We start from the raw sequence: 15,789 nt of genomic DNA on the forward strand, positions 1-15,789 counted from the left end.
TTTTAGTTTCTTTAAATGAGTTCTTTTAAGCAAGGATTGATTAAAGAATTTTACGCGGTTAGAAAAAATTATATTTGTCTTTTAAACTTTAGATTCATCAAAGGTATCACAGTTCTATAAAGATGTTAAACAACTCAACTGTTTTGAGTATTAAGGCAATAGATTCCATGCCCAGTTTTAATCCCTGTGTTCCTCAAAGTGGGACTGTTAATTCCCACATTAATGTGTGCTGTGTGTCCTGTGGTGCCTGTAAGCCATCCCACCGACCTTCCACTGTCACGCAAGCGAACGTTGCGCTGGTCTGCTTCACCTTAGGGCTTTGTGTTACATGTATTTGCTAAAAACAGGCACATCGCTACGTGATTTAATTACTTAATTATCTTTTGACTGAGAACACTTTTGTTCGTGAAAACTGGCATAGCCTCTTCCTTTGCTGAAATAAATAATTGCTGAATATAGTGTCCCTGGAGTACTCTATTTCTCTCGGCTTGTTGCACCGAAACGATTCACAGTGTTTTTCCAGATAATTGGACCTCAGATTTGTCATATCTCCCACTGGTGATTTGAGACTGTTGACCAAAATTAAGCCTTAGAAGGCATCAACAATGGCTGTACCTCACAAGGCCACAACCAGCAACAAGTCAGAAAATTCATTGATCAACAGACGCTTTTCCATAACAAGTGTTTGGTCTGGTACGAATTGTATGCATCTTCAATATTTTTGTTACTTCCCTGGTAGCTCACAAAACTACCGAATGTCCTCCTCTTCTGGGTTCTTGCTAGTGATTTCATTTAAATGTGAATAAGTACATTATTGTTCAAAAGTTTGGGGTCGTTAAGATTTTTTTCAAATGTTTTTGAAAGTCTTTTATGCACATCAAGGTTGCATGTATTGGATCAAAAACACAGTAAAAACAGTAATATTTTGAAATTAAAAATCAGAAGAGCAGCATGAACATTCTACTAAACTTCTCCTTTTGTGATCTACGGAACAAAGAAAGTCATACATGTTTGGAACGACATGAGGGTGGGTAAATGATGACAGAATGTTCATTTTTGGTTTAACTACGGGTTTAGCTTTGTGTTTAAACAGATGATGACATTTTACCGAAAGATATTTAGTCTCAATTTATTTGTCGTGCTAAAATATCAAATGAAATATACCTCTCAAGTCATCATTCACATCTATATCACTGGTAAGAACCCATCAGACTCATGGAAATGCGCAGATCTAACCTATTAAGCCGTGAACGGGGCACAGAATTGCATTACATCCACTTAAAGGAAGGATTTTAGAGGTACTCTGATGGTCGCCGCAGTAGCTGGGTGATTCATGGCGTAAAGTGGGATACGCGCGGACTGCTTCTTGTAGGCCTGCATATAAAACACTGCACACAATTGATATGCTAATTGGAGGAGCGGTGAGTGGGAGGCCTGAGCAGATAGATGCGACTCTCACCCTGAGGAGAAGTGAGAGAGAAAAGCTGTTAGTCCCATACCTTCTTTTACAGATCCTCTGTAATGCTGCAATTAATAACATCTGACTGCTGCTGCCACATCATCTCAGAGCCGATATACCCGGTGTGTGCCAAGAGTCTCCACGCAATGGCAGCAGGCTGTCATTTAATTGATGCCTGGACACTGACTTACAAAGACAGCTGCTGGTCTTGGACTTGCATCCCCAATATTTAGATACTGGTGACAGGTTTCAGAGACTGGGGTGCACGGATTTGTGATGGTTTATTATGTAACATTAAGGGACATTGACAACTTGTTTTACAACTATCAGACAGTTTCTGGATTTTGCTAGGACCGTTTTGAAGCCGTAATTCCAGTGTTGTGGGAAAACTAACTGAACCTACTAACTTATTTACACTTCAGAAGTGTGCTACAGTAGTTTTTCAGCTGTTTTTAAAACAGTGTAGTTTTTTACAAGCTACTTTTTCCAACAAGTAGCAATGTGCATTAAAAGTCAAGGTTTCAAAAGGGTTTTTTTTCTGCATAAAAAAAACAAAAACATTTTTGGGCGATTTTGGGTTTCGTAAAGCGAAAAACTATTTATTTAAGAGGGAAGAGCATTTTAATAATCTAAAGCAGGGCTTTCCAACCTTTTTTATAGCAATAGTTTTATGCTGCGTTCACGTGCTATGGAAAATAGGATATTTTCCACTTGTGAACTGGTATTTACCAGTGTGTTGCGTTCAAGTGCTTTTGTTGTCGTAATGTGTTAAAAAGATGGAGATCCAGACCTGTTATTTAGCTAAAACTATTTTAGATTGCTTAAGTCATCTGCAACAGCAAGAAAATGATTCATCAAAACTCAAAAGGTAAATAATATGCTGTATATTTTGAATAGTATATCATGAATAGTATATATTTTTACCATTCACGACTCTCGCGGTGCTCTCCGCCATTTTGAAAAGATCCAACGTTATCTCATCTCGGCAACTCGTCCATCAAAATATTCTATGAGTTGCCCAGTGGAAAATACCACATGAGGGGGTGTTCATGTGCATTTTCCACATTGGCTTTTGGTATTTACCATAATTACCATAGCACATGAACGCGGCATTAAAGGGTTAGTTCACCCAAAAATGAAAATTAAGTCATTAATTACTCACCCCCATGCTGTACCAACCCCGTAAGACCTTCGTTCATCTTCGGAACACAAATAAAGATATTTTTGATTGAATCTGAGAGCTGGATCAGTCCTACATAGAATGCCTAAGGGACTGGCTCTTGACGGCCCATAAAGTCATTAAAGAAAATGTTTAAATGTCCCATGTGCCTACAGCGGCTCAATTATACGTTTATCAAGCGACGAGAATACTTTTTGTGCGAAAAAAACATAAATAACGACTTTATTCCACTATTCCATTACTTCCTTATGGGCGCATGCGCGAGAACTGAGACGAGGACGTTCTCATTCGTCTACTTCTTGTTACCGGCTGCTCACCGCTTAGGAGTTTTACCGCCCCCTACCGTATAAGGTGATGTGCTGATATAGCTGGAAGCGCAAAACTTTCTGTTTACAAGCAGAGGAAGATGCGCGCTGTACATACGCTTTTCAATTAGCGTATTTTCTGCACTATAAGGTGCACTTAAAAGCCTTTAATCTTCTCAAAAAACGACAATGTTCCTTATAATCCGGAGCGCCTTATATATGGATCATCATTTTATACGGTAGGTGGCGGTAAAACTCCTAAGCGGTGAGCAGCCGGTAACAAGAAGTAGACGAATGAGAACGTCCTCGTCTCAGTTCTCGCGCATGCGCCCATAAGGAAGTAATGGAATAGTGGAATAAAGCCGTTATTTATGTTTTTTTTCGCACAAAAAGTATTCTCGTCGCTTGATAAACTTATAATTGAGCCGCTGTAGGCACATGGAATATTTAAACCTTTTCTTTAATGACTTTATGGGCCGTCAAGAGCCAGTCCCTTAGGCATTCTATGTAGGACTGATCCAGCTCTCAGATTCAATCAAAAATATCTTTATTTGTGTTCCGAAGATGAACGAAGGTCTTACGGGGTTGGTACAGCATGGGGGTGAGTAATTAATGACTTAATTTTCATTTTTGGGTGAACTAACCCTTTAATGTTCTCGTGGACCAACAGAATATTTGAAATTGTCAAATTACATATAAACTGCATATAATAACAAACTAAAACGCAACATTACAGCTCCCCATAACACTCAATCAGTCGGAGTCTTGTTTCTCTGCAATAATACGATCCCAACGAGGAGGAGCAGTGTGACTCGGGTTGCAAATGTCCAATCTGCTCCATAACTTTGTTTTAATGGCAGTCAGTGCAGAAAACATTTAACAGCCTTTGCAGCTATCTCTGGATATTCCAGCTTTGTGTTTAATCCAGAAGCCTGCAAGGGAGGATTTCTGAAACATACTTTTCAGCCCACTGTCATTTGTGATCTCAATGAGTTAATGCTCTTCATGCACTGACATCGATGCTTCACACTATCCATGATGTTAATATTAGCTAAACTTATAATTGTGGAACCAATGTTTTCTGAAATCATCACCAAATGTAAATGTGGAAAGTGGCTCTTAAAGGGGAAACAAATTGATAAAAATAAATAATCATCAAATAATTTTTCTGTGCTCACTAGAAGTGAAATGCTACACAAACGGACAAAAAAGCGAGTCAGAACATATATTTACAAAAGATATTTTGAGAGAATTTTTTTCTGTCTCAGTACGTTTTATTCTTTGCAATATTTTCTCTCTGCAAGTTCTACACTCTCTGCTTACAAGAGAAATGCCATTCAGATTTAGTCCTGAGGATAGAATGGATCAATAGAGCATACATGCCCCTCTCACTTTCAAACGCAATCTGCACGTTCCATTCCCATTCCTCCTCTGAGGATTAAATGTTAGCAGACCTTGTCAAACAGACCCCCCTCTATGGCAAAGGCAAAGCATACGTGGAATTCCTCTCACGTGTCTGTACACACAAACACATGTTCCTGTAATTATGCATAAATGTCTCCTGATCAGAACGGCTTTTGAGTTCCCATCACGTGTGTCTTTTTCCTGATCAGAACAGGGGTGCGGAGGGCCGCTCGGTTGTGGTGCAGGAGCGCAGGCTGCTGGTGGGGGTCCATAACGGCTGGGGTTGGGTGGAGGAGCCTCATGTGTTGGTGCTGGAACGTGAGGCCACAGGGAGCAGAGCAGCCAGGTCTCATGGAGCCAGCGCAGGCGGAAGCTTCAGGCAGACCTCCACGGACAATCTCAGGTGGGTAGATTCCATCTGGTCCACTAATTTCCCATAATTCTACGAAATGTTGCCATACTTCCATGGACCTCACTTCCAGTTGCATCCACTTTTATTGAAATTCTTTTTTTTACCAGCTATCCTGGATCTTTAATGATCTGTTTTTCAACTACAACGCTCATAATTCTCATACTACTGTCTATGAAGAGATCAAGGGTTGATCGGTGTCTTCCCGGCTTGTGCTGGATGCTCTAAGAAATTCAGAAATTATTTTTGCTCACCCTTCATGTGGTTTCTGCATTGATTTCTTTTTTTAAAAGGAACACAAAAAGAGAACTTTTGAAGGAAATTCACACTGCTTTCCTTCACACAATGAAATCAAGCTGTGCCCAGGTGCGGTCAGGCTTCGAAACTGACATAAATTACATGCATGTTTTCTAAAGTCATACAATAGCTTTGTTTGAGGTGAAACGGAATATTTGTATTCAAATAATTTAGTAGTATTTAATTTAAATACATTTGGTTTATATAACAAATAAATCATAATATTTTTATTAGCACATCAACACGCATCATCACCATGGCTGCATTTAGTAGATCACGCAAATTTAAAATAATAATAAAATAACAGTGAATAAGTGTCAAAAATATTTACTTTTTTTACTCCAGTTCTCTTTTACTCCAGTTCTCAATCATTTCTAATATGCTAATTTATTGCTCAAGTAACATTTATTATAATCAATGTTGAAAACATGATACATTTTTCTCAGGAATTATTTGCTGAATAGTATTTAGTTGAAATAGAAATGTTTTGTAACATTATACATGTCTTACCATTGTTATTCCATTTAACACATTCTTGTTGAACAAAAAGTTGTTCTCAAAAAGTTAAGAATGGCAGAGTATGCAAATTTTAGTTTATTCTACACATAAAGCTATTTTAATCATACCACTTCTTGGAGGTATTTCATTTGATCTTTTGTATTACACCCAAGAACACAAATGTTTCTGTACTGGAATGACATAAGGGTGCTTAAATGAGCTCAGTATTTTTATATTTGAATGAATTATTCCTTAAATATTAACACCCTATTCTCAGAAAACTCTAGTGTCTGTCTATAGCCTCCTCAGTCTAATTCTCCATCGGTCTTGTTTCAATAAATTTAATTCTCAATCCCTCATTGGTTCTCCTCCCTAGTTCTTACCAAGCAGAGATCCCTGTGTCCTCGCCTCAGCTCATGGTTTTCATCCCAGTTCCATCTCTTATTCAACACTGTCCTTATCAAATATGAATTTTTAGGGTGATTTACACACTTTCTCTCTGGATGTTAAATATTTTAAAAGCATCTTTTGCAGAAAGTATTAAAAACAGTTCTACTTTCTAATTGATTTTTCGTCTTTGCAATCTTCGCTTAATTAAAAATGCTGATAAGCCGTTGCAGTACAACGCAAATGAGAAATGTCTGTTTTGCTCTGTCTGCTGCTCCTGCTTCAAAAAAAAAAAAAAAATCCCCAGCCCCCACCACCACAGAGTCACTGCCATGAGAGATCTCGCAGAACAAGTCACGAGCCCCATTGGTGTGCGGTGAGAGAAAGAAGTCTATAATTAACCAATGAGGTAATTAGGTGTCTGAGAGAGTGGAGCATCACATTCTGCCCTTTATAAGAGAGAGAAATTGGGTGTAATTATGGAGACGTTAGCACTAAAAACTTTTACTGCACGTTCTCAACAACACTGCCGGGATGACGGCAGCGAATGTTTCTATGAGAGTGTGTGAAAACCCCTTCAAGAATGATGCAAATGCTCTGACGATTTTTGATTAGTTTAAACTAAATGAGATTTGGGAATTTCAACACCTCGTGGTAACATTGCCTGAAACAAACTTTTTTTGAGTCCTGTTTCAATTTCATCACTTTTTTGTCTTCCTGTATGGAAAAAGGGATGTTAACCTCATTAGGAAGTTTTCTACTTCAAATCAACTTTTATTTATTTATATAGCACATTTAATAACAATGTTGTTGCCCAAAGTGCTTCACAGTTAATATAACTAAAATCAATGAAACATACATGTATAAATCATTTACCAAGCCTAGCAAATTAAGGCATCATTACACACTCTTAGAAATAGTTAAAAAAAAAATGTTTGTACTGTGCTGTGGGTTCATCTAAGATGCTGTGTGCTTTTTTTCTGTTACTGCTTATGTAATAAGCTGCAATCATTTGTAAAGGCTTTTTTGAGATTCAGAATCAGACTATAAAGACTAATGTGATGACTACAGAATCAGTCATAGGAAAAAAAAATGTTATGAAATAAAAATGCAATTTGGACACTTGCTATGTTAGAACGTTAATAGTTTTATTCTAATGTTGCATAAGCATTAAACTCAGGACACATTTTTCTAGCTCAAAAGCCTGCTAAATCACTGTTCTCTCTTTTACTTCTAAACCCCATTAGTCAAATTAATATGGCATAGCTGTTTTCTTCCTAGAATTAGAATTTCAAAAATGTATATAATTACATACACTATATGTTGTATACAATATGTTTTGGAAAGAATTCTTGAAATATTATCACAATTTAAAAAAGCGGCTTTCTATAACAGTTTGCCATTTGTGGAAACTGTAATATACGTTCAAAAGAACAGTATTATTTTAAATAGAGATATTTTTGAATATTATACATGTTTTTGCTGTCACTTTTTATCAATTTATTGTGCTCTTGCCAAATAAAAGTTTTCATTTCTTTATAGCCTTATAATGAAATAGTCTGCTAAAATATAAAATAGTCTTTAGATTCAACAATGCAATGCTGCGCTTTCCCAACTCATAAAACAGTGAACTGAAAGGTGTCTTTGTTAATGAATGTCACTTGACAAGTTGTGTTTCTGGGTCAGTGTGGGAGTGTAGGTTCATTACACAAGACTCCATGCCGAGCTCTGATATTTCCATGATCTCAAACTCTGCTTTCTTCCTCCTGCAGTGATGGACTGTCTCTTCGTGGCAGTGTGGAGCTGAAGATGATGAGGGACGTGGTTTTCAGCATCGTCTTCCAGCTCCAGTATGTTTTCTCTTGTCCACTGGTTGGAGATGGGCAGGTGAGTCATATGCTAACGATGTGCCAGGTGAACATGAAATGAGTATAAATCGCTTTTTTTAATAGCACTTTCACTATCTTTTTTCTTCTTCTTTCAAACTAGACATTTTAGGAGTTTTACTTATTAAACCTTTCTAAAAATAATTTGGGAGGACCAGACTGTTGTTGTACTTGTGTTTACTTGCAGTCTGCAGGAATAGCAACTAACAGCTGTTGAAATGTGTGGGAGGAAGTTTCCCCAAATTGATCTGAAATAAACTGTATTGTTTTTTGAGACCCCTGGCCCTGACCTTGATATGTCTGAAAATTTCGCCTGGGATTTTTAGGATGGTATTGCATCAGTCAAGCACACCAAATTTTTTATTTCCTGACCTGCCTCAGAGAAACTGCTCTAATGAGTCCTGAGATGCCCGTGTAGTGCACATTATGAACATAATCATCATAGTTTCCATGTTCATGGACGTTCATCATAATATTAAATGGAACTGCATCTTTTCAGGCTGTTTATATGATGTACTGTAAGTTGTTTTGAGGCCAGGAAGGTTGTTGTGATTGGTCAGTCAGTTTGTGTCGCTCCTCTGGTTGTGTACTTGAGAGGAAAGGGGATTGTGATTTTGCTGAGTAGATGTAGCCATTTTTGGGGACACAAAGATATACTACATATAACACACACACACATATATAATACTTGCCAAGATGGGCATGTTGACTTCATTTTTGCATGAATTTGTCTGTTGAAGCATGCTATTTAGCGTATGTAACGTAACATAGAAGGTGACACTTGTTAATGAGACCGAATTGCATCTCCTGCTCCCACAAACACATCAAAGGGATGATATTTATTTGATATGGTTAGTTTTCTCTTTTTGTGAAAGGAAATAAGCATCTCAGATCCAGTGGGTTTAGTCGGCCAAAAAAACTAAAAGATACAATTCTTACCTCCCTGCTGACCAATAAACAGGAGAAAAACGTATAATTAAACAAACAAAGGCCTCCCACTTTTCACACAATCAGTCCGTTTTAAAAGGATAATAGCAACACTTGTGCCACCATATTGAAAATGTCATAGTCAGCATTTTAGATGTGCCTTTTACAAATAATAGTCTTAAACATGGGCTTATCAATTCAAAATTGGCAGCCAGTGACCGCGTTATTGCATCAAAACCTCTGCTTTACGTCTTTCCTGTTATACAGTTCAGTAAATTTGAGACTTCCAATCCTGTGGAGTCCAGTTAACTTCTATGACAATCCTTAACTACTGTAACTCTGAGTCTGTAGGGATAGAGGTGAGTTTGCATTTTCTGTTTACAGCTCTTTCTAATTGAGAATGGATCTAAGAGATACAGTAACTCTCACTGTCACACTCTCACTTTCACTTTTTCCCTCCCTTATCTCACTCCCTCTCTTGAGTATTGCCATGTCTCTCTTTGCCTCTCCCTGAGGAAATTAAACAGCCATCCTTGACCAGACAGCCTCAGTAAATAAGCATATTGGGGGATGGGGGATTTCAGGTTCCAGGTAGCAAGCAGAGAAGCAATCCAATCAGACTTTATGCATCCGCCCGGACCCCTATCCTCCCTTTTCTTTGCTCAGGGCTCTGGTTCAATCTTAACAACCTCCGGATTAGCGCCCTCTAATAAAATGACACAAATGTGCCTCTTTAGTCTATCTAGAACAATCTCAGAACACACACACACAGTTGTCTGGAAACCCAATACGTCTCCAGGGTGCTTGTTTTTCTCTGCCAGGCAACACAGAAGGTTTTTAAAAACACTTGTCTCTACAGTTAAGTCACAAGAGATATTCCGCCAATTACATGTGTGGGTGGAATCACCATAGTGCTCTATGGGATGGACGTCTCTTTGTGATGCAATATTCCACCTGCGAGGGTTAAAGTGTCGCCATTTAAAGCCTGTCAGAAAACAAGACGCTGGTCTGTTGGCTTGCTAAATGCTAACTTGACGCTTGCTATCTGGACTGAAATGGTAATTTTTAAAATGCTGGCTTAATTGGAACCGAGAACTCCTCTGCATTTCAAATTGTTCACGAAGATGAAATTTTCAAGCAATTATATGCAAGTGCGAAGCTTTTTTGGAAACCGAGAATTTCTCGAGCTGTCAAGGCTTCTGGTTGAAGAGACAGGCAGATGTGTTGGACAAGTATCGCCTCACACAAACTGCAGTCACAAACTGTGCTGAGTTTGAGGTTAAAAAAGGAAATTTGAGTGTGTGTGTAAATTCCTAATGACGTGTGTGAGCGAGAGAGGGGAGACAGACGGAGCGAAAGAGGGAGACAGACAGAGAGGGATGGAGTAATTGCGTTATAGGTGTATTTATAGAGCGTGTTGAAGGAAGGTGTCTGGAAAGTCATCATAGTGACTAATAAAGGTGGGACGAGACTCGACCTCCTGAAGATAGAATGACCTGCCTTGCAGCGGCGTTAGAGAGAGAGAGAGATTTTTCTTTACATTTTAACAGCTAATAGGTTGAGAACACAGGCTTTTCTCGCCGCTGATGTGTCCTAGATTGTTTGTAATTATTACATAACTTTCTGCAATACTTGATTGTGATTGGTCAGTTGCTACCTACGGACATATTTTTGTAAACTGGCCGTTCGTGAATCATAATACATAATAAGAAATCGCAAAATAGCATTTTTATTAGTCAGCTTAAACATAACATAACACATAACATAACATAACATCATAATACACTCGCCTTAAGTATTATTAGGAACACCATACTAATACTGTGTTCCACCCCTTTTCGCTTTCAGAACTGCCTTAATTCTATGTGGCATTGAATCAACAAGGTGCTGAAAGCATTCTTTAGAAATGTTGGCCCATATCGATTCGATAGCATCTTTCAGTTGATGGAGATTTGTGGGATGCACATCCAGGGTACGAAGCTCCCGTACCACTACATCCCAAAGATGCTCTATTGGGTTGAGATCTGGTGACTGTGGGGGCCATTTTAGTACAGTGAACTCATTGTCATGTTCAAGAAACCAATTTGAAATGATTCGATCTTTGTGACATGGTGCATTATCCTGCTGGAAGTAGCCATCAGAGGATGGGTACATGGTGGCCATAAAGGGATGAACATGGTCAGAAACCAAAGGTTGGCCACAGCATTTAAATGATGCCCTAATTGGCATTAAGGGGCCTATAGTGTGCCAAGAAAACATCCCCCACACCATTTAACCACCACCACCAGCCTGCACCGTGGCAACTAGGTATGATGGATCCATGTTCTCATCCTGTTTACGCCAAATTCAGACTCTACTGTCTGAAAATCTCAACAGAAATTGAGACTCATCAGACCAGGCAACATTTTTCCAGTCTTCAACTGTCCAGTTTTGGTGAGCTCTTGCAAATTGTAGCCTCTTTTTCCTATTTGTAGTGGAGATGAGTGGTACCCGGTGGGGTCTTCTGCTGTTGGAGCCCATTCGCCACAAGGTTGTGCGTGTTGTGGCTTCACAAATGCTTTGCTGCATACCTCGGTTGTAACGAGTGGTTATTTTAGTCCAAGTTGATCTTCTATCAGCTTGAATCAGTCAGCCCATTCTCCTCTGATCTCTAGCATCAACAAGGCATTTTCACCCACAGGACTGACAAATTTTGGATGTTTTACACTTTTCACACCATCCTTTGTAAACCCTAGAAATGGTTGTGCGTGAAAATCCCAGTTACTGACCAGATTGTGAGGTACTCAGACCAGCCTGTCTGGCAACAACATGCCACTCTCATGCCACATGCCACTCTCAAAATAGCTTAAATCACCTTTCTTTCCCATTCTGACATTCAGTTTGGAGTTCAGGAGATTGTCTTGACCAGGACCACACCCCTAAATGCATTGAAACAACTGCCATGTGATTGGTTGATTAGATAATTGCATTAATGAGAAATTGAACTGGTGTTCCTAATAATCCTATAGGTCAGTGTATAATAATGCGTTGCAATAATGGGTGCATATATATATAATGTTTTGTCCATGCTTTGATTTATGTCATATTACTTTGCCTCCTAAGAAGCCGACCACTTTTTTCACCCCTAGTTGGTGGAAAAAGATAGTGAAGCGAATATTCATTTTGAGCCATCTCTTGTATTAATTTGATGGTGGATTGCTCTGTCTCAGCTTGCAGATCAGGTAGATGTACTGGTGTATCTGGAGATCTCTCAATAATTAATTGTGCTTTCTTCTGTATGCTTTTCAATAAAGCTGCTTGCTTTCTTATGTAACCAACTAACAGCACATTTGCATACTCTAGACAGGGTCTTATCAGGTGTTTATACATATGAATTATTTATATACTGTATATTATTTAGTCATTTTTAAAGCATGCAAGTTAGATTAGTTTAGAGCTTCTAAATAATTTAGAATTCATTTGAATTTGTCCTCAATGTAAAATGTTTATTACAATAACCATAAAACAACCATAAAAATCATAGTGCTAGCTCTCCATCCTCTGTTATCTACAGGTGTGTTCCTATTTTTCAGTTTATAATTGATCTTGATGGCCTCAATGGTGTTTACTTTTTTCCTTAATCCTGAAATCACAAGACATTGTATGTCTTGCATTTACTGTTTCACCAGTAGGTGGAGCTGTGTAACTCATAAACAGGTTGAGATAGAGAGAGCTGGGTGTACATAGTGTTGCACTCGAACTGTGTGGACCGCTATTTACTGCTCCTCATCTCTGTCCGGCTGCTCTTGTAATATGGTCTGATAGATTTTCTGAAAGTTAGTGAGTAATTAGCAAAGTGAAGACAAAACAGACTGCAGTACCACACTTTCAAAGGATGTTTCCTAGAACTCCAAAACTTTGTCTGACAGGCTTGACTCCTCTTTGACTCCTTCCTTCACGTGAGAAAGATTCTTTGGCAAGTAGAAAAGGAAAGTTGGAATGTGTCTGTGAGAGGGATATAAGTGCAAGCAGGTCTGGGAAACTGATAGACTGAGGGACGAATTCACAGTTGTGAATGGGTATTTCAAAACCCTGAACTTCCCATAGCACATTATAAACAGGCACAAAATGTGCTGAAAATGCACCGCGCCTTGAGCATTTAAATGAAGTTATTGTCACTGTTATCTTTGCAGAAGATACATGGCAGTGTGTGGCATCCTTCACACACTAGCACTCAAAACCAGCCTGCAAAGGGGGGAATTGCACTGTGCAAATTGCATTTGGAACAGATTTATTTTAATGTGTATTTGTGCTGTTTTATCTGTGTAATTCCTTTAGTGAATCAAATGCTAAAACAGTGTTGACTTGTAGCATGTGCAAAAAAATAAATAAATAAATAAACAGGATCAGAGGACACAGTTCATTTCTAGAGAATTCCCCACTTAGTGACTTTGGTTTAGTGTATGAGACACACATCTGGTTCACTATCTTTGTGGGGAATCTCCAAAGGCGTAATGGTTTTTATAATGTGCAAACTGCATATTTTATCCCCTTACACTAATCCTGCCCCTAAACCTACTCATCACAGAAAACTTTGCATTTTTTGCCCTGCATTTTTACATTTTCAGAAAAACTCATTCTGTATGATTTATAAGTTTGTTCCCTCATGCAGGAAACAAGTGACAGTGACACGAGTCCCCATGAGTCAGTGTGCATTCAGGTTGAACTACTACATTTACACACACACACACACACACACACACGCACGCACGCACGCACGCACGCACGCACGCACGCACGCACGCACGCACACACACACACACACACACACACACACACACACACACACACACACACACACACAGAGAGAGAGAGAGAGAGAGAGAGAGAGAGAGAGAGAGAGAGAGAGAGAGAGAGAGAGAGAGAGTGAAAGAGAAATATGAACTGCTTACTTGGCATGATCAGGTTTGACTCAGCACAAAGAGACTTGTAGTACTAAATCTTAGGCACAGAGAATCTCAATCACCAAAAACTCTGACCCAAAAATGTCTGCATTCTGCATTACTCTGAACACATTTTCTGTGCTTTATTAACTCACATATAAAATTCCTATCTAGAAACCTCATCCAGAGGTGGTAATTTCATTTAGTGCAGGCTTGGGCTGTCACAATCATGACATTTTTGACTAATGATTAAATAATTGTTATGCATACTACACTCACCGGCCACTTTATTAGGTACCCCATGCTAGTAACGGGTTGGACCCCCTTTTGCCTTCAGAACTGCCTCAATTCTTCGTGGCATAGATTCAACAAGGTGCTGGAAGCATTCCTCAGGGAGTTTGGTCCATATTGACATGATGGCATCACACAGTTGCCGCAGATTTGTCGGCTGCACATCCATGATGCGAATCTCCCGTTCCACCACATCCCAAAGATGCTCTATTGGATGGAGATCTGGTGACTGTGGAGGCCATTTGAGTACAGCGAACTCATTGTCATGTTCAAGAAACCAGTCTGAGATGATTCCAGCTTTATGACATGGCGCATTATCCTGCTGAAAGTAGCCATCAGAAGTTGGGTACATTGTGGTCATAAAGGGATGGACATGGTCAGCAACAATACTCAGGTAGGCTGTGGCGTTGCAACGATGCTCAATTGGTACCAAGGGGCCCAAAGAGTGCCAAGAAAATATTCCCCACACCATGACACCACCACCAACAGCCTGCACCGTTGATACAAGGCAGGATGGATCCATGCTTTCATGTTGTAGACGCCAAATTCTGACCCTACCATCCGAATGTCGCAGCAGAAATCGAGACTCATCAGACCAGGCAACGTTTTTCCAATCTTCTATTGTCCAATTTCGATGAGCTTGTGCAAATTGTCGCCTCAGTTTCCTGTTCTTAGCTGAAAGGAGTGGCACCCGGTGTGGTCTTCTGCTGCTGTAGCCCATCTGCCTCAAAGTTCGACGTACTGTGCGTTCAGAGATGCTCTTCTGCCCACCTTGGTTGTAACGGGTGGTTATTTGAGTCACTGTTGCCCTTCTATCAGCTCGAACCAGTCTGGCCATTCTCCTCTGACCTCTGGCATCAACAAGGCATTTCCGCCCACAGAACTGCCGCTCACTGGATGTTTTTTCTTTTTCGGACCATTCTCTGTAAACCCTAGAGATGGTTGTGCGTGAAAATCCCAGTAGATTAGCAGTTTCTGAAATACTCAGACCAGCCCTTCTAGCACCAACAATCATGCCACGTTCAAAGTCACTCAAATCACCTTTCTTCCCCATACTGATGCTCGGTTTGAACTGCAGGAGATTGTCTTGACCATGTCTACATGCCTAAATGCACTGAGTTGCCGCCATGTGATTGGCTGCTTAGAAATTAAGTGTTAACGCGCAGTTGGACAGGTGTACCTAATAAAGTGGCCGGTGAGTGTATATTATATTAACACAAAAATTAATGAATAAATAATAAAAAAATATGTATTGCAAATATGAACATTTATTTATTTAAATATTTATTAACTATGAAATATTATTAATAAATAAATAAAAGCCTTAATGTTGTCAACATTTTATTTTAGGGTTTATTTAGGGTTAATTTTAATTACTTACTTGTTTTTACTGAAGATGTGTTCTGCAAGTTGTTTGATCGAAGTCTGTGTCTTCTTGGATTGCTTAAATGCACTTTATTGCATTTCTATATAATCTTATTATATATGTGATTTATGGGAATTTAATGTGCACAATGGTTGCCGTTATCTCAACCTAACCTATCTCAAATAACCACGGTCAGGCGATAATTTAGTAATTGTAACAGCCTCAGCACAGGCTTTTGTCCATAAATTCTTAAATTCTGCTCTCGATTTTTTTTTTCTTTTGCTCTGTCTGTCTTTCTCCGCTTGAGTTGTAGCTGTACAAGACTGACAACTGATCCCCTTCACAGATAGCTCCTAATGCTTATGTCTGTCAACACCAATTTTCCAACGAGGCAGTCTGAACAAAACCTGTGTTTTTTACGTTATGGATCAGCCTCTGTCAGTTAAGCCGTGCTAATG

General features: G+C 39.2%; 1 protein-coding gene across 2 annotated transcripts in view; it reads left to right on the forward strand.

Annotated features, from left to right (window-relative positions):
- The window catches only part of nphp4 (nephronophthisis 4), a 226,587-nt gene that overhangs the window by 53,360 nt on the left and 157,438 nt on the right, over window positions 1–15,789 (forward strand). For both annotated transcript variants that reach the window (XM_039658098.2, XM_039658100.2), the window contains 2 exons: window positions 4,558–4,751; window positions 7,712–7,826. In XM_039658098.2, coding sequence (XP_039514032.2) covers window positions 4,558–4,751; window positions 7,712–7,826 — 309 coding nt within the window. The remainder of the gene's footprint in view (window positions 1–4,557; window positions 4,752–7,711; window positions 7,827–15,789) is intronic.

The sequence above is a fragment of the Pimephales promelas genome, chromosome 14 (genome assembly GCF_988280905.1).
Source record: "Pimephales promelas chromosome 14, fPimPro1.hap1.1, whole genome shotgun sequence".
Classification (NCBI taxonomy): Eukaryota; Metazoa; Chordata; class Actinopteri; order Cypriniformes; family Leuciscidae; genus Pimephales; species Pimephales promelas.